This window comes from Phasianus colchicus, chromosome 17 (genome assembly GCF_987193195.1).
Source record: "Phasianus colchicus chromosome 17, bPhaCol1.hap1.1, whole genome shotgun sequence".
Taxonomy (NCBI): domain Eukaryota; kingdom Metazoa; phylum Chordata; class Aves; order Galliformes; family Phasianidae; genus Phasianus; species Phasianus colchicus.
In genome coordinates this window covers 6,533,581-6,552,427 of record NC_143452.1, presented here as the reverse complement: position 1 = coordinate 6,552,427, position 18,847 = coordinate 6,533,581, and the positions used below count along the sequence as shown (strand labels likewise).

The 18,847-nt window shown below is 41.5% G+C and overlaps 1 protein-coding gene across 2 annotated transcripts in view; it reads left to right on the top strand.

Moving 5' to 3' along the window:
• The window catches only part of PREX1 (phosphatidylinositol-3,4,5-trisphosphate dependent Rac exchange factor 1), a 148,781-nt gene that overhangs the window by 47,658 nt on the left and 82,276 nt on the right, over positions 1 to 18,847 (top strand). For both annotated transcript variants that reach the window (XM_031590519.2, XM_031590511.2), the window contains exon 2: positions 17,524 to 17,595. In XM_031590519.2, the coding sequence (XP_031446379.2) occupies positions 17,524 to 17,595 (72 nt within the window). The remainder of the gene's footprint in view (positions 1 to 17,523; positions 17,596 to 18,847) is intronic.

The window sequence follows — 18,847 nt, the reverse complement described above, 5'->3', positions numbered from 1 at the left end:
GCCAAAGAGAGAAGAGCAACAGATTAATTTAGAGTCAATGCAGACAGCAAGCACAGTGTAGTTCATGTTGGCTGAAGTGTCCGAGGTTGTGCAACTTAATTGACTCTAAATATCTTTCCATCTGACCAACATGGCTTTCAAACTAACAAGTGCTATGTATTTTGGTGATATCTACGCATGAACAAATGGCCTTTCAGACTTGTGTTCTTACACTGCTGGCATTCAGACACACCAGAGTTAGAAGAAAACATTTGTCAGAACAAGGAGAGAAAGGAAACCACAGGGGAGAAGAGAGGAGGGAAGAGCAGGAAAACAATTCATAAGAACATCTTGAGATCTCTCTAATCTGTACATCACAACTGAGCCTTGCTTTTCTGTTACTGGAGAGAAATTCCCATATAGGAAGTTGTACACTGCTCTTGTTATTTGTAGTGCTGGAGGTCTGCAGCACAATGGCTGCAATGCAGCGCTGGCATGCTGAGTGGTTTGTAGGCTTTCTTTGAAGAAGAGGGCCTGCTTTTGATCAGTGTGATGGGTGATGTCTCCTTGTCTTTCTTCGAGGAAGTTCTCTCATTTTGTTAGTGTTAAGCAGAAGTAACTATGTTCTTGTCAACCAGTTTGCTTATTTGTAGTTCACACAGAGTCAAGGAGAGGATACTTGCTGATGATGTCCCAGTTCATCTGCACAGCCCTTTGGCACTGAGTGGTCATGCACTGCTTTACAGCAGCTTCTGAGTAAAGAGGCTCTGTTCAGTTTCTTTATTTAGCAAGCAGTTATAAAAATGCCTTGCTTTTACTGTTTTCTGCTCCAGTTACTAGAATTCATAGGACAAGAAGTATAGAGAGTTTTGTGGGTAATTGCATCCTGCCATATATTGTTTTTCAGAGCAAGATGTCAAACTAGCAAGGCTTCAGATTCTTATCTGGAGAGATTTAGGCATCCCTGGGTAAGTCTGAGTATAGGCAGCAGTCCTTTCCCACTACTGTGTCCTGCATGGCCATGAGGACTGTACTGCTGGTGAGGAAAAAAAAGGTAAAGGGAATAACACACACCTTGCCAGGTATATAAAAGGGTTTGTAATGCTGACCTCTTACAGGTTCTACCCAAATCTAGAGGCATCTGTGCCATGATCACATTCTCTCTCATATCTGAGAAGATAGCAAGTTTTGGTATCTTACAAGGGCACCTACCTATGATGGAGGTGTATTGTCAGCTGTGGGGCCTTTTCATAAGACATAAGGAGCGTATGTCCTCCTAAAGGAGGCTCTGGTTTCTTGGAAGAATAACTAAAATCAATACAAAGATTTTCTGTGACATCACCTGCTTGTTATTTCTTGCTGTTGATTCTCAGTGTTTTGCATGTGTGGCTTGCAGCAAGAGCAAACCTTTGCTCTTCAGCATGCCTGTTGTTGTGCTGTCAGGGCTGATCTGCATTTTGATCACCAGAGTTTAATTTTGTTTTTTCAAGGTTCAGTTAAGTGCCCTGAGGGTTTTCTGTTTTGTCATTTTGCTTCCATTCTTCCTGTCTTGGAGACAAGCTGGGAATATTTTCTTTCTGGCTGAGCTCCCCTTCGCAAACATCCAGCAGAAGCTAAGTCTTAAGCCACACCAAAGCCATGGTTTTGCTCTGTTTCAAAACCATTGCTAAGCAAATCTGAAGATGCACCTGTGCAATCCTTTTGCAAAGGTTGGCAAAAGTTCTGGGTTCCCTAACAAAACCACACTAAGGTTCTCTAGTGTGGCAGCTGGGGCTTGCAACAGTTTGTCTTGTGTGCACTGGGTTAGAACAGGACGGATGTGTTGGGTCTGGCTGTGTGCCCTTCAGCTCCATGCATGTCAAGCCATGCTTCTTGCTTACATGTACTTGCCACTCAATTAACACTTCTCATGCACATGCCAGCAGGGTGTTAGCCACAGGATGTCACAGTGAACCCCTGATCTCTGTTATTTACTTCACAGTGGAAATGTGTGCACAGGAGTAGATCACTGTGGCAGGCTCTGCCAGCCCTTCGGGTTTGGTGTGGGCCAAATGATCAGCTCTTCTCTGCTGGGCTATGCCAAGCTTCAAAGACAGGATGCAAATCTAAACTCCCATTTAAATGAAGTGCTGCAACATTATTTCTATCCCCAGCTGAACTTAACAAGGTTAGTATGTTCTGGTGCAAGAATGGTGCTATCCAGGGTATGTTTAAGAAAGAACAAAGGAAACTATGGGTGTAGCAGCTTCAACTGCACGAGTACTCAGGTGAGTGTGTGATGATGCATTTCAGGAAGCTGAGATGACTGCAGCAGCATTACTTAATTTTTGCATGGTTATCATTTGGCTGTTAGAGCAACATCAGCTGTCTGCAATCAGGCTGCAGCTGCCCAGTTGCAGGGGCAGCAATGCAGAGGAGTTGGGTGTAATTGGCTGGGGCATCGAGCCTTTATTTCCATCTTGTATTACTGCTTTAATAGCTGAGCTGGAGAAAACTATAGAGAGATTTCACTAATGAAAATAGATGGAAGGAGGAAAATGGGCTCTTTCCAGGTCAGGGAAAAATGATTCCCTGAGTATGGAGAGCCTACCTGGGCAGCAGCAGAGTGGAAGGGCTGCCTTAACTTCCCTCTCTGCTTTATCAGCCATCTGTAGTGCATTAAACACCGTTTCTTAACTCCAAGTTTTTAATAAAGGATGCTCTGTTGAGATTATAGCTGATGGACCATCCAAAATTCTATTCTTGGGATTTTTACTGCTCAAAATGGATAAAAGAAAGTCTCTAGAAAAACGATTGCTTTTTGTTCAACTCTGTAAGCTTTCGGGGTAATTTTTAGGAACACTTATTCTAAAAATCTGTTTTTCGTTTTATCTCTATTATATTTTCTATGGGGATGGCCAATACTTCAAAAACCAAGTGAGTAAATGCAATTTTGTAAGCACATTTTGCCTTGAAGCTCTTTTTTATGCAGTTGTTGTGCATAGATATGTAAATTGGACATGTCGTCCCCACCCCCCCTCCTGTCCCTAATAACAGTCAGCTATTTAGGGAAAGTAACTGTGTGAAAATATACCCACAAATGGAGCTTATTTACAATCCAGGACCTCACATTCATTTTGTGTAAGTAAAATTGATCGCTGTTTTAATACAAAATGGAGTTAAAACAGACATTTATTTAATTGGCAGAACTTGAAAGCCTAGCTTTATTTACACAGGGAATTCCGAGCATCTGAATAGATGCACCACAAGTCACTGGCAATCTGAGACTGTTTCTTTTATTAAATTCTGGGGTGTTTTTCCACTCTAAATATTTTATTACAAATAAAAGCCCTGCTATGTGTGAGCTCACAGTAACTGGCAATCAGCTGGCTTCACAGATGCGGTTGGGCCTACTTGCAAAGGCTAAATTCAGTCCAATGTGTAAACGTGGTGGATGAAGTGTTAAGTAAGCTATTTGCTTTGGCCCAACGCATGATGCGGAGAGGAGCTGGGCTTCAGCGGACTGTTTAGAGGTTTGTTCTTTGGGCTGGTAGAGATGGGCCATTGGGGAAGCAGTACCAGCAGTGTCTGAGGTGCCTGCTGATGGGCTTGGATGCAACACTCCTGCCCTGACAGACAGGCTGAGTGGCAGGGGAACGGCTCCAAAGGGAATTCCTTGTGTGAGTTTCTTGGCTAGACAGTAGGTGCTACTATTCAGCCTTCAATAAAAAGGTATCTGAGGGGAAAATATTCGGGAGGAGAAAATGGCAGCTGTAATGAATGGGCTGCTAAATGCTCCAGTCGTGCACTGGCACGCAGGCGGTATGTCAGTGTATTAGAAGGGACAGAGCTTCTGCCTGGAGGGGTCAGTGGGGCAAAGCCATGCAGAGTTCCAGCCCCTCTAACTCTGCAGGTACAAACTGTCTGTACTGAAAATAATTGCTCTAAAAACTTTTCTTAGGCCTGTGCTCGATGAAGCCCTAAGCTGTGACTAATTGTACTTGTAGTGCATGGACAAAAGCTGTGGCATTAGTGAGAGAAGTGGAGGTGGCAGAAACAAAGCTGGATTGGTCTTGGAAAGGTGTGCTGGGAAAATCTTCTATTTAATAAGCATTGCCTGCTCCATGAATCCAATCAATGTAACTTGGTTGATTTCATGTGAAGGGAACTCAAATTTTAGCTGTTTTTCATTTAAAAACATCAGGGTACTTTGAGCAAACTGTTTTGATCACAAAGGTACTGTTAGTAAAACTAAAATGCTATCAACTCATTTTAAGTTTTCTCATCTGTTTGCACCTCTGTGAAGAAAGAACAAATGCATACCACAGCTCTGCTTTTAGCTTTGCTCGTGATGCACATAAATTAGCAACACAACTGCCAGCCCGTGCTCAGCACAGCACGCAACACTGATGTGTGAGATCTAATAGTGAAGTGCAGAGGTTTGTAAAGCAGTCGTTCCCATGTGTCCCAGGCACTACCAGTACATCTCCATGGACATGCAGACCCTTGGCAGAGGCCATAGCAGCAAAGGGAGAGCAGTTTGCTGGCTGGAACCATTCAGCCCAGGGTGTGTGCTAGCAAACCTCTCTTTCTCTCTCTCTCTCTCAACTTCCCCTTTGTGTTTAAAATATAATGGTCTAATTCTTTGATATGATTCAGAGGAAGCTGGGGTTTGAGTCTGTGTGTGATACAGTTGTGTTCTGCAAAAACGTGTGCAGAGAAGAAATGCTGCAATGAGAGGGAGCTTTCCTTTTGTCTGTCAAAACAAAATCAATGTTCACTAAGGGGAACTCAGCTCTTTGGCTGGCACAGGGCAGTAGGACAGGAGATATTTTTAGATAGTGCTCTTGTCTGGCTCTTTGAGTTGGCAAGATGATACAGTTTGCCTGAGAAGGAATGGGGCAGCTTACTGCTAAGTGCTGGATATGATGCAGAGCGTAGGGCTGGCTATGCACCACGAGCTGCTGCTTTGGTTTTTTTTTTTTTTTTTTTTTTTGAACAACTCAAATATTTCCAGTTGGTAAAACTGGGCAGAAACCGTACTATGAACTGGTTTCCTTTGGGGGCTTCTGAGGTGTTCTGGGGACAGAGGGCATTTCCAGACTACTGTGTGGTCACGGCGAGCTTGAGCTTCTCTGTGGAGTTCAGGGATGCAGTTCTAATTGTGGAAGTGGGGGAGGGGGAGAGGAATAAACCAAACAACAACACCAGAAACCAAGCCCTGTAAATAACATTGTCTGTCTCCAGGGAGGTTTCTTGTTTGGTTAAAATTTTGGCATCATGTTTCGTGAGGATTTTGCTCTGAATACTCATCCATTTCAGCCTTTGACTGCTTTATTCCAGAGTAGGAAAGATGGCTGGGAAATACCATGACAGCTGTGCTCAGATGGTGCACGCTTTAAAAACAGTTAGGAAAACTAGCTCAGATCAGCTACTGCACTTTAAGCAAGCAGCTCTTCATCAGCTAAACTGTTCCTGCTCAGTGCCAGCGAGGAAAAATGTGCTTGTGAGGTTAATTTCTCTAATTCCTCTTTCAGCCAAAATGTGAGAGAGGCTCTTTTCTTTTTCCTCTTTTTTTTGGTGTGTAAATAATTGCAAATACATCAAGACATATTTTGCAAGGTGCAGCTGTGCGTGCAATCAGCTTTCTCTATATCTAAGAGTAACTGGAGGTGGTGTCTGAGCAGTGACCAAGGGCAAAGCATGTGCGAAGTGGCAGCTCTGAAGCAATTCTTTGCTGTAGCTGGAAGATCAGATGCAGTGTTGCTTGATTAAATCAAGTATTTAAATATTTACTGTCATGTTGCCTTGATATGGAAATAGCCTCACCTGAGGTGAAGACATGGTGCAGCTGCAGCCAGTGGTAAAATCCCCTTGTTTATTGGAAAGGTGAGTGAAGAAGTCTGAGCACTTGGAGACAAAAGGTAGTTCTCCAAGTGCGAGGTACTTCTTGCAAACTTATTCCCTGTGCTTCCATGTAGAGGTGAGTGATCTGATCAGAGACCAGGGAACCAAAGCTTCCTTCCCACACAGCTTCCAGGGGCTGCCTTGAATAAGCTGCACTGTTCCCTGCTCCTTTTTGCTCCTCCACAAAGTGAGGATGAGAATTCTTTTCTATGAAGTAGGCTTAGTAAAGTCAGTATTTGTGAAAGTTCCCATTGTGCATACTCATCTATGGATTTTACTGGCTTTGAGTATCTGTCAGTGGCTTGATGATCACATGACTGATTATCACACGTAGGCTCTTTACTTATAAAACACCTCTTACTGGTGCTGCGTCAGAATGAGATCAACTATTAAAAGGTTATAAAGATAAAAATGTAACTGCAGCATGACAAGATGAACAGAGAGAAGTGGCAGGAGGCATAACATAATGATTTAGTGCAATTCAGTGCTGCAGTCATCAGTGAAACAAGACAGCACTTGAGCTGACCTTAACATTGCTTGAATAGCAGAAACAGTGCCTTCAGCATGAAGAGCTCAATTTGGGCTAACTTGTCCTACTGAGACTCTTCATGGACTTCTTGCAGTACCAAAGGGAGCTTGAGCTATTATTAGGGTCTATATTTCAGTGCAAATATATTCCAAAGCTAGTGACAGGCCTTGCTGTGCTAGTAAGAGCAACTCTGTGCTGGGATGGGGAGCCAGGGAGCATGCCATAGGGACCAGCAGCTTACAAAATAAATACTAAAAAGCAAATAAACTAGAAATACTTCACTGAACATCAGAAATTTTCTGTCTGCTGTTTGACTTGGCCTGAGTTATTCCCCAGAACGATATTGTTAACCCTTTCACTCTTGTTGACAGCATTAGTCTTCAGTGAATTATGGAATTGTAATACAGACAAAAATTTACTATGTAGTCAAAATGTAGAAGTATACATCTCTGCAAATAGCTGCTCTTTTCCCATGGCATAATCAGTAGTTTATATAAAGACAAATTAGAGGCTTTGCTTTCACTCATTTCAGAGGGGTGACGTGTGCCAATCTTGTGGCCTTTGCTTGGGAAAGACAAAAATCGATATCAATGTTCTTCAGAACTGTTTTCCTTTCCATTTAGCTGCAGGTTAATTATTTAAGCTTGCACTCTAACAGACAGCTTTATGAGGTGAGGAGATCACAGCAAGGAAGACTTGCCATGCTGCTCTCTTTTTGAGAGCTGCCCAAGCACATGAAGCTTTATCTTATGTGCCCTGGTAAGAGGGGGAGTAAGCTGATAAAATATCAGCCAGCCTTGTCTTTAGCAGAAAAGCCTTGGGGCAGTGGGAGCTCCCTCTGCTTACCGACCCACACAGTCACGCACCTTTCCTCTGCTGGGGTTCTGCTCCTTTTCACCAAATCACATGGAGTTCTTGGAAACCTTTGAAAGGCTATGGAGAAACAGCCCTTCTTAGGCTCCAATGGTGAGAATCCGTGAATGTCATGGTCTTTCTGGAGTCTGTTCTCCTCTGCAGAAAGCTGCTTTCCTCATTGTCACACCACAGGCACTTATGCAAATTTATCTCAGCAGGAAATCTCAGGCTGAAGGCAAGGAATGCTAATGTTGTGTGCTGCACTGGAGCCCCAGTTGCTGGTCATGAAGGAGCAAAAGTTCCCAAAGTATTTACAGCCCTGGCTAGGGAGCCAGCACTGACACTGCTTCACAGTCAGACACCTGGGCAGGCTTCTAAATGAGAAATACAATCTTTGAAACCTTGACACCTGCGTGGAGATTGTCACATGCAGCCATTACTGCCAGTACACCTGATTTTAGGAAATGAAGATTCTTTCACTAGGATTTCTGGCATTGAAATCTTTTCTAGAAAATGAGTATTGGAACTGACCAAAGTTGTGCCAACTTCCAAACTGTTTTTCTGGTGAAGGCATCTACAGGATTCCTTGCTTCCCATTTTACTTCAGTATAAACTTCGACTAATAGGAGACCTGTGAACACGTAAACATTCCTGACAAATACTCCTGAGCACCTCAGTAAGGTGAAATGTGTGGTTTGGAGACTTTGATTCTTTAATAGCTCTGAATATTATCAGTTAACAAGGTACAACTCTGTTTGAACACCCTGTAGTCCTGTTTGTTTGTTGTTTTTTTTTTTAAATTAAGAATCACGTTAGAGAAATGATGCCGATTCTTCTGTGCAAGGGTGGAAATGCACCATTGAGAACACCAAAGTACTTGCATCTGGAGTTTGATTTGACACACAGCCCAGTAATAACGCAGCATGTGTAAGTCACAGTGCACAAAGACTGTCGTGTTGGTTCAGCTTGCGTACACATGAACTCAGATCAGAATGACATCTCCTTGAGAAGATACCCAGAAAAGGAATCTTAATACTTCCAAAATTCCAAAGGCTGATGCTAAACTGACTTAGGAGACTATAATAGTCTGTAACAGCCAGATGTAGGCAACATGTTCCTAGTGAAGTAGCCTGTATTGCAACTAAAAAAATCCATGGATTTTAATGACACCAGATCTCATCTTAAAACTTTCATCTTTGTCTATTAAGTGCTTAATGTATTAAGACACCGTGACTGAAAAGAGAGAGAGCAGAAAAGGGACAGAATGATCTTTCTGACATTGAAGTTCTTTATCTTAGATCAGAAGCTTGAAATATTAACTGGAGAAGCTCCACTCTTTGCTACAACATGCAGTGTTTGAATTTTGTTGGTTACATGGATGTTTCTGGTCACTCTGGTGATTTTATGCGCCTCTTGGAATTGGAGTGGCTGTGTAGAGGCTGAAACTTGATTAAATGTCCCCTGATCAGGCCTTTGTATTTGGAGACATCGGTAGTTGATAACTGGTTACGGACTGCAGACCTTTTTCAGTCCTGAACACAGTGAATCCCAGTTATTTTGGGTCAAATTCTGAAGTCTTTATACAGTATTTATGTGGTCCCAAAGCAAACTTCTGTTAAGGTAAAGGCTAAGCAGATGCTGACTTGTCAGGATTTGTTCCTCTAAATAAAAGAGAAATGAAATAAAACACACTATTCAAACACACTAAAAGCTTTTTGAAGGATTCCACAGTGCAGTCAGATGCTGAAAATCATTTCACAATTGTATAACAATGAGAAAGATGTGAAGAGGCCAAGAAAAGGGTGAATATTCCAAAGGCTTAAGAGAGTTAGGCACATATCTTTCATAAGCTCCATTGAAAATCCAAACAAATAATTTCTGATGACATTAAAAATGGACTGCAGTCAGACAGGGCGCTTGCTTAGGGGAGTGTGCAGTGAAGAACATTTGTTGTTGATTTTTTTCTACAATGAGAGTATTTTAAAAGGTTTAGTAGTTGTATTGGAGAGGAGGGAGAGCACAAAGATGTGTTGGAAGGAGACAGGGTATAAGCAATACAAAAAATGAGCAGAAATGTGTCCTGGAGGATTTCAGATGTGGGAAACATGGGTTGCGTTGGACCTGAACGTTCAGGCCTGCCTGAGGATGCAAATATTAGTGACCAGCGGGGAGGAAGGGTTGTGGAGGTCAGGGCGATGGTAAAGGAGAGACAATGGGCTCCTTTGCAGCACCAGCCTGCCTTTCACTTCACAAAAAAGGTTTTTGTAATTCAAATGAAAGCAAACCCTCCTTAAGAAAGGGATCTCTCTTTGGAGTGAGAAACACTGCAACATATTTCACTCTCACTTCCCTTTTGGTTTCACCTTCCTTCATCAGTTAAGGCATGAATGAATTCAGACTGACTTTCTTGTGTTGCTGCAGCATTCAGGTGTAAACATCAGCATGCCAGCAATACAGATGCAGCTGAAGGTTTTTTTTTGTTTTTTTTTTGAGCTATGTTATTTTATTTCTTTTTTTCTGGGAAGTGCTGTTAGTGCTCTTGTGATGAGTCCCAGAATACTACCATGCTGAGAATGCCTGAGCACATTAATTTTGCATGTATTAACTCTCAGTGCAACCCCAGTGTTCTTATGTTCTATGCTGAGACACACTCACTGCCCTGGAACTTTGTATTTGCAGACACTGTTACAGGCAAGGAGGGTGGTCTGATCTCAACTTGTCACCCAGCCTGTCTTGATGGGAAGAGAAGGCATTTCTGGAGGGTAATTCAGCCTTTCTTCTCAGACACCACTGCTGGAGTGCAGTGACTCATGCTCTGGAGCTGCCTGTCCCTTGTTTTCTGTTGCAGAGACGGAGCCTGTGGCACTAACTTAGGGTTGGCTACAGCTTCCAGGTGGGTACAGTTGGAAGAGGTGAACCTTAGACACAGCAGTATGATGACAGAAACTGTCTTGTAGTGGCCCCTTGTGCTGCAGAGGGTCACAGGATGTCTGACTCCATTGAGTGCCACTGAAACTCCTACTGCTATGCAGTGCCAGTATTTTGCAGTTGTTATTCTTAACTTGGATGTTATGGACAGTAAAACTCTTGATGGCAAGACAGACATAAGATAAATTAGCCAAGTTGTAACTGTATGGGTCTTAATGCAAGATTGGTTAAGTGCAAATCAGTTGGGAACTATCTCAGGCATAGTTTATGTTAGCAGGGGCCCCTACCCTTACGTAGTATATAAAGAAATAATCTGGTTTGTTTATTCAAGTGTCTTAGTCATACATACACTTCCATGATTTTAAGCAGCTGAGTTTCTGAATGCTTCCCCATACTTCATTTGGTGTTTGTCAGGATTCACTATATGTCAGACAACGGAAGTGAGGAAGAAGAACTTTCAAATTGCCAGCATCAGTACTTTATCCACAATTATTAAGTTGCGAGCATTACGGGAGGTTTTGTAATATGTATAGATGTATTTATTGCTGACATATCTATACCATTTACAGATATCTGTTGCAAGCATGTTTTAGGTAAAACCATCTCTCTCAATTATATCTGGGCTTTGCAGTGTAACCTGCAGTTGTTTTGTGATGGTCTTCACAGGCTCCTCTGAGAGGGGGAACCTAATTTGCATGTGACCGTGCAGTCTTTCTCAGGAAGAGATGATTCATGCTGCAGCATCCATGGATTTCTGTGTGAAATCGTTGTAAACGACAACATGTGAACAAAAAGTCATAGAAGAAAATGTAGGTGTGGGGCATGGAGTTGTGAAATATGAAGAAGGAAGACATTGCCCTCAGGAATATGGAAGTAAGAGTTACACACAGACCTTCATATTTGCTTTCCAAAGATAGTTTAATGAATATCCCAGGGTGTAGGTGATCAGTATAAGTAGTTCATCTCATTTCACATCTAACATAGCTTATGCAAGGGTGGTAACTTTGGGAAAGAAGTGCGATTAGAGTAGATCAGTAGAGTCTGTTTGACCTTTTGCTTAGCAGTGATGCAACCTCACAGCAAAGGCTGCCTGAACTGTTTGCACAGAATGCAGTTGATATTCTGTAATGTGCATGACTTCTTTTATTTCATTTTTTTTTCTTGAAATCTTTTTGGTTAGTTAATAGTTTAGTTCCTCTTCAAGGGACAGATCAAAATATAAACATGCACCAATAAGCTTTGAGGCTTTAAAGCCAGTTCGATACACAGGAAATCTGAAATTAGGGCAATAAAGGATATTTCCGATGCTATTTCCTCTTATTAAACACCTCTGCCTATGAGGCAAGTTCTTGTTCAGCTGTTTTCTGACTACTAAATTTGGCTGCAGATCTGAGCTCTTTGCAGAATTGCTCTCTCACAGCTGTGGCTCTTTATTGTTTCAAAAGGTTCTAAAGAAAAATGTCCTCCATAAGTGAAATACCCTTTGCAAGAATTTCATTATAATGCACTCATCTGATGTTTAAGTTTTTTATTCATTTACCAGATACTGATAACCTAAATTGTATTTTTATAGAAGTCTTAATACAGCAGCCAGTAATTGAGCAATGAGTAAATCCCAGATTGCCAGTTTACAGTGTGAGAAGTATAGCAATTTACTCTTTAAAAGTAATAGATTTGTTTCAGTCTTGCTCCACTTTACTTGAGTAATAGCAGTGATGTCAAAGGAGTTCCAGCTGACTTAAGCTGTTCTAACTGAAACTTTACTACAGCAAAACCTGAATCAGACCTAGCATTCTACATAGGTGTGCAGGCTTTTGTCCAGAAAGGGGAGAGATGTTCAAAAGCTGACTGTCTGAGTTTATACCAAAATGACCAGTCATTAAAACCCATCTGTCAGTAGATTTGGGTTAATAGCATGCACTGCTGCACGGTGCTTTGGGGAAAGCAGACCTGAAGTGGGTCTACCTGCAATTGTGGAATGATCAATAATTTGATAACTCAAAGCTGTACCAGTATTCAGAAGAATGTCTGCCTTCAGTAGTTACAACATTCTTACATTACTTTAGACTTAATTTGTTATGGAAATGCATGCTTATTTGCTCTGGGTAATAAAAAAGATCTGATGGGATTTATAATGTATGAATAGCCCTGTACTGTCATTGTTAGATTATTTTGAGATTATTTACTGCATTGTCTTTCAGACTTCAGTGCAGGAGAGAACTGCACTTCACATGTGGGATGCAGGATGTTTCCTGTCATTTGTGCTACAGTTTAGCTTAAAAATTGCATATCTGGTGGAAAGCTAAAGAACATGATCAGGATGACAGGGTTCAAAGCTAACAATTGAGTAGCATGAGCAAGGATGCACCTGCTCTTAGAATACAAACTTCAGCAAATACTCGCTTTGCATCTCTGGCTATTTCAGTAGAGCTGTGTTCCCACAAGGCTGTCAAGTGGCTTTGCTAATGACAAAAGAATTGTTTGGTATATAGCTGGTGCTGCAGTGGGGTCAAAAACATATCTAACAGCCACACTTATTTATTCAGGTAATTTGAAAAAAAAGAATTACACTTTCAAGTTCCTCTTTGAGTCTTTCTTGCAGCTCTTACTTTGTATTTTCAAAGATGGATTAAGGTATATGCGTTACATTGTGGTTGCATGATGAAGATACTAACAGTGATCAAATGGGGACATTCATTGCTGGCCTCACCTCCTCAGTTTTTCCATTGTGATCTTGTTTTCTTGGAATCAAAATATCAGCATTTGCAAGGAGTTTTAAGCAGTTGTTGCACAAGTGTAAGGCAACTTAGTTGTTTTAACGCTGAATATACGAGGGACATATGGAGCCCTGTGTTATTCCCTTCTGACTGTTATAAAATTGTCCATCACTTGTCTCCCAAGGGCAATGTGAAATTGCAGTCACCTGTTCAGCAAACAGATTTCACAGGACTGTGCTTTCAGCTCTTGCTTATAGATACGGTATCCAGTTGCTCAGCATTGCTTATTTCTGTTCTCCCTTTCATTTCCCTTTGGGTTATGCACAGTTTGCCTGCCTTGCTGTTTAATGAGAAATCTCTTGTTATTTCTGAACATTTGAGGAAGTGTCTATTAAACGTGAATCTTAGGAAGGAGCATGAGCAAACTCTCACTGCCTCATGCCCAGGGTTAGCCACGTGTTATGTTAGGACTAGGAGTCCGAATTCAACAAAAGCTGTTTGAAAAGCATCTAAGAGAAATCCCAGCTGATTAAGTGTGCTTTGTGTGAGAGCAATTCACAATTAGCAGTCTCTTCCCTTAAACTGTGCTTCTTGTTTTTCTGGTTCAGAGATGCAGCAAAGACATTCCAAGCAGAGAGATTTCATTACAAGTATGGATTTTAAGAGTAATGAACTGCAGAACAACACATTTTGGGAACGTTAAAGGTACTTGTTTGGTAAAATGAAAGTTTGTACCTAAATTGCTTTCTAGATTTGTAATGTGTTTGTCTTGATCTTTGTTGGAAGGAGATGGCTGTTTCTCCAGCCATTATGAACTTACTCAACATAATATAGTGCAGAAAGGAAGCCTTTCTCTGTGCTCATTCCAATTTGTTATAGGTTTGCTTGAGTCCTGCAAGGCATTTGTACTGTATGACAAAACTAGAAGCTGTGTTTCTGCATGACATGAGGAGCCCTCAGCCATGGCCTGCTGGGTCTGGAAGCAGCAGATCTCTAGGGCAACAAGTCACAGTGCACAAATAAATGTTATGTTGATGCAGCAGCAGAATTTTAAACAAAAAGAAATCCCCTGTAGGCTGTTTTCCTAATGATTCACATGCACACATAGAAGGTGAGACCTTCACGGGCTTTTGTCAGGATAACAAAAATCTACGAGTCTGTTTTCCCATTTTTGCCCTACATTATGCAGTGACCTGTTTTTTTTTCTTTGGACCCATTGGCTCCACCAGTCCTCCTCCCTTTACTGATGTGGAAGCAACAGTTCGCCTTACAGCTTGGGTTACTCAGAGACCTGGGGCTGGCCCAGTGGGAGCACAGCAAAGCACTAAAAATGGCAAGAGAGTAAAATCAGCAACTGTGACCATAAGAAAGATGTCAAGATTTTATCTGCCATCCCTTTATCAGGGAAATGCTAACCTTATATCAATCATGACCAGCATACAAAGGGAGCAGTCTGCTTTTGTTACCTATTAATTTCTCTCCAGCTCTTCAATAAGGTCGTAACCATCTGATATGTGAGTTTTGTTTTGGCTTAGAGTGTATCATTAGTTGCTGTCCTTTGCAGGATCCATGCTACATTGTACATGTAGGAAACTGACAGCGTGACATAGAGAGAGTTCTATGAATTGCACAGGAAAGATGTTCATGGCCATCCTGCTGTATCCTAGGAACTATTGGAGGGCTGTGACAACCATTCCTGAGAAAGCTGTCCGCTATGCTTCCACATATCCATTGAGGTCAGCAAGTCCATTTTTGCAGAGATCAAAGGTTGCAGATTAGGGGAGAATTATACTGAAAGTTCCTTGTGGCAAAGTTGACTGTTGCATTCATGTATGAGTTGTCCAGAATGTGAAGAGGTTAGAGGAGACGGAACAAATGGCCTCTGTAATATTTCAGATGGCCAGAAAAGCTCTAACTCCTTTAAATATTTACTCTTCAATGACACAGTATGTTCTGGAATATAAATAAGAAATGTACATGACATGTTTATAACATGCTTCTCTCACTCTTTCTCTAGTTTCCCCACCTTTGTTGTGTCTTGCCCCAGATATCTGCCCGATTTTTGCAGATGAATCAATTGGTTTGGTGGACGATCACTGCTCCCTGTAGCTGTGTTTCCTGAGGGGTTGCCTACTACTTGTGTGGTGGGGTTTAGAGCCTGTGTCGCCACGTGAACAAAGGGGTGGCATTGGTACAGATGAACTTGGAGCCTAGTAAAGCTGGTAGCACAAAAATAACTTGAAGTTTGGAAAACGCTGACCTAAATGTCTGAACAATATCTCTGGGAAAAGGGTTGCTTTTTCTGAGCTAGAAGCAGTTTGGAAGAAAAGCGGTGTTGTCATGTGAACAGGGCATGCAACATTAGCTCTATGGGCTGCTGTTTGATAGGTTGTATTTATCATGCTTTTAATATGAAAGACTGTTTTGCAAAAGATTGTGTTTGCAGCTGAAAAGGTATTGAATACTGGGGAACAAACAGTTCTGCATCCGCTAAGATCAGAGTTTTAGGAGCTGCGTTTTGGAAAGCACACTACTAAGTTTCCAGGACCAACCTCACTTGGAGCTGTCTTTTATTAGTGGGGAGATTGCTGCTTGAGCACAAACCAGAGGCTGCAGGAGGTGTGACCAGCTATCTGCAGAGTTGTTGGTCTCTTTCCCTGTTACGTATTTCATCCTTACTATTCTCTCCCTGCTTCTGTGCCTTTTTCTCTTTTTTCTCCCATCTTGTTTTCTCCATTTCTCATGCTCCAGTTAAATGATCTTTTCAGACAAGCATCACAGAAAGGCTGTTTTTTAGATTAGCACAGACTCAGCTTCTTATATTGACTGGCCTGAAACAGCTAATGTGATTTTCACTTCTGTTTAGCAAATTTCTATTATTAGACTGAACACACTGAGACTAATATGCAGGTAAATATAAGTCACCAGTGGAGCTACTAATTGGGTAGATTAATTAGTCATTCCAATTGGATTTGTTGTCTCCAAACAGACAAGATTAAAGCAAGGAAGGGTCTCTGACTGGCTTATCTTTTGTGGATAAATGACTTCAATATGACACGCTACCTTGTATAAGTCAGATGTCTGGTTATTAGTGCTTGGATATCACACCCAGCAGTGAAGTGGGAGGGCAACTCCTCCTGTCAGTCCTCCTGCCATTAGTCATTATGCCGAATACTTCATCTCAGACAGCTCCCTGACTTCTGCCAAGATCCTGGGCAAGGCGGATGGGCTGCTTTTTATAAAATGACTGTTCTGCCACTGGGACACGTGTCTGGTGCCTTTAATGCAGGAATCTGTTCTTCACATGTCTCAGTTCAAGCAACCTGCTCCATATTCTCTCTATCTAGCTGCAGATCCACTTCCTGCTTAGTGATCTGAGAAGAGGAATGTTCTTGTGGTCCTTGACATCTGATCACTAGAAACAGATTGAGAACCTAGGGTCTAAAACAAATGTAGAGTCTGTGTGCTTTCTATTTCAATTTCTTTCTTTCTTTTTTTTTTTTTTTATTGATGTCTGTCCTGTAAAGACTGAGTAGGTGGAGTTAAAAAAAAAAAAAAAAAAAGTTTTTTTTTTTTTAAAGAAGAGTTTTGTGCATCAGCTGACATGGGCATTGCTCAGGAGTGGTTCAACTTTTTAAAAAGACTTCTATTATCAAACTGAAACAAAGCTACTTTGTACCATAAACACGGAGAATGGACCCATTTCCCCTGTGTCTCAGGTGGCTAAGAAAAGTTCCTTCCCTCTTTGTTAGTGGTGCTCCCCAGGGCTCACCTCTCTGTGTGAAAGGCAACACATAAACCACTAAACAGGACTGAGGAAAGCCCCCTCCCCTTCTGTGTAGGGTTGGTGTCGTTTGTTGGAGCAGATTCTGTCTTCAGTGGTTTCCTTTCACTATCACCTGCAGGTATTTGCGTCTCTCTTTGCTGACTCTGTGGAAGACAAAATTCCCTGCTTTCACTTCAGAAAAGCCTTTTAGCCTGTGGTTGCTGAGGAAAGGGGAAACCTGACCTAGATGAAGAGTCCCAGCATTGTTTCGCCTGTTTTTAAGCAGATAAAGTAAACAGGACGATGTGTCCTGTGCACTGTCTGGAGAATTTCATTTCCCTTCCCTAAGTATTGAGTCCGTTGAACTTGTCCATAATTCTAATCCATAGCTCTGACATGTATCAGCTCCAGCACCAGGAATGTCCTTCTGTTTTTTTGTTGTTGTTCTTGTTTTTAAATTATTTGCAGTCTGTTTCACTGCCATCCATCTCAGTGTGCATCAGGCACTCTGCCTCTCACAGTCAAAACAGCTGCATCTCAGAAAGAGGGGAAGCTTCCAAAGGGAAAAAAAAACAACAATCAGAGCCTTGCTGTGGTCTACTAGTAGCAACAGATAATTAAGTCTAAAAATTTCAGCAGAAGGAAGATATTTATTGCCAGGCAAAACCCAAAAGTGTTTTAGGAAATGTCTTTTCTGCCATCTTGAAGGCAGCTCTGAGTCTAAGAACTGTAGTGATTGGTATGCGGTTATATTCTTTCAATCTTAAAGGTAATCAGGCACACTGTATTGTTGGAAAGCAAGGGGATATAAAGAAATGAAATCAAACTTTATAAAGACATTTGAACTTTTTTTTTCTCTGCAGGCATTTCTTCATCGGATCCGCCAGAATGCTGTGGACAAAGCCGAGAAGTATATAACAGAGGAGAATGTTAAGGTATTTCTTCCATCTTCCTCATCCTTTAATCCATAATGAAAGGCTAGATTCAGGGATGTGGATATCAAATATCCTTCTACCTTTCTGATCATTGTTATTAAACTGCTGCCCGGAGGAAAAGAAACTCACGCTGACACTTTTTCAGTCTGTTCATTTGTTTAGCTTTCATCTTCCAACATTTGTTTTGTCCCACCAGCTGATTTCAGTAGTAGTGTAGTCAGGAGCTAACTTTTGGCAAGATTTGTGAAATGGTAGAGGACACAGAGACCTCATTAGCATCTTGAAAGGGAAAGTCAGAGAATGCACTGCCCCTGTCTGTTTTGCTTGACAGTAATCAGTGAGCCAATTTGCATCTGTTGTCTCTTACAAATCTAAAATTGACGAGAGTTATGAGGAGGTGGCAAGAATATCTGCTTGGGTTGTGTAGTAGGAAGGAACCTGTGGGAGAGCTGAGGAATGGGAGACCCTTGCATGATGAGGTTCCTGAATGAATTTTGCAATGGAAAGACACATGAGATACGGAAAGTGGATATGAGTTACTAGTTCTTATAATGCCTATTTGTTGTTGTAGGAGGCCTTGTTGTGGTTTATTTTCACAAAAATAAGCAACACTTTCATGTAGTAATTTGACTTAAAACTCTCCTTGCTATACGCATACATGTGAGACCAAAATCCTCTTTGTACACATGCATAAGTGAAACCTTGTGATCAGTGGGAGAGGATGCAGTGTCTGCCATCAGGATTGCTTTTGGGTCTTACCTTTGATCCTACAGCTCCTAAATCAGCAGAGACTTTGACCTTTTCATTAATGACAGAACAGTGCATCAATAATAGGTATGTTACACAGTCCAGCACTACTGCAGCTGGTGTGTATTTCCTCAAACCTGGTTCATCAATTTTTATGTAGTAGTATTACCAGAAAGTCTAGAAATCCTAACAGAGATTCAGCCCCCGTTATGGTATTCATTCACTAGGTTAACAATACTGTACTACTAATTGAGTGGCATCAATAGGTAGCAAGAAGATTTGGAGGATTGGTGAAGCTAAGCCTCCTTGCTGTCTTCAAATTTGGAAGTTCCTGGTCACTGGAAGCTCACCATTTACAATCTGGAGTATGTTTAAGCATAACTGAGGGAAAAGTGAACAATTACTAGTGGCTGTAGGTGCTTTCTGCAGAGAAACAGAAACAAAAAGCTCTGCTTGAGAAATAAACCTACATAACCATTTGCTAATTTGACAAACAACTGCAGAT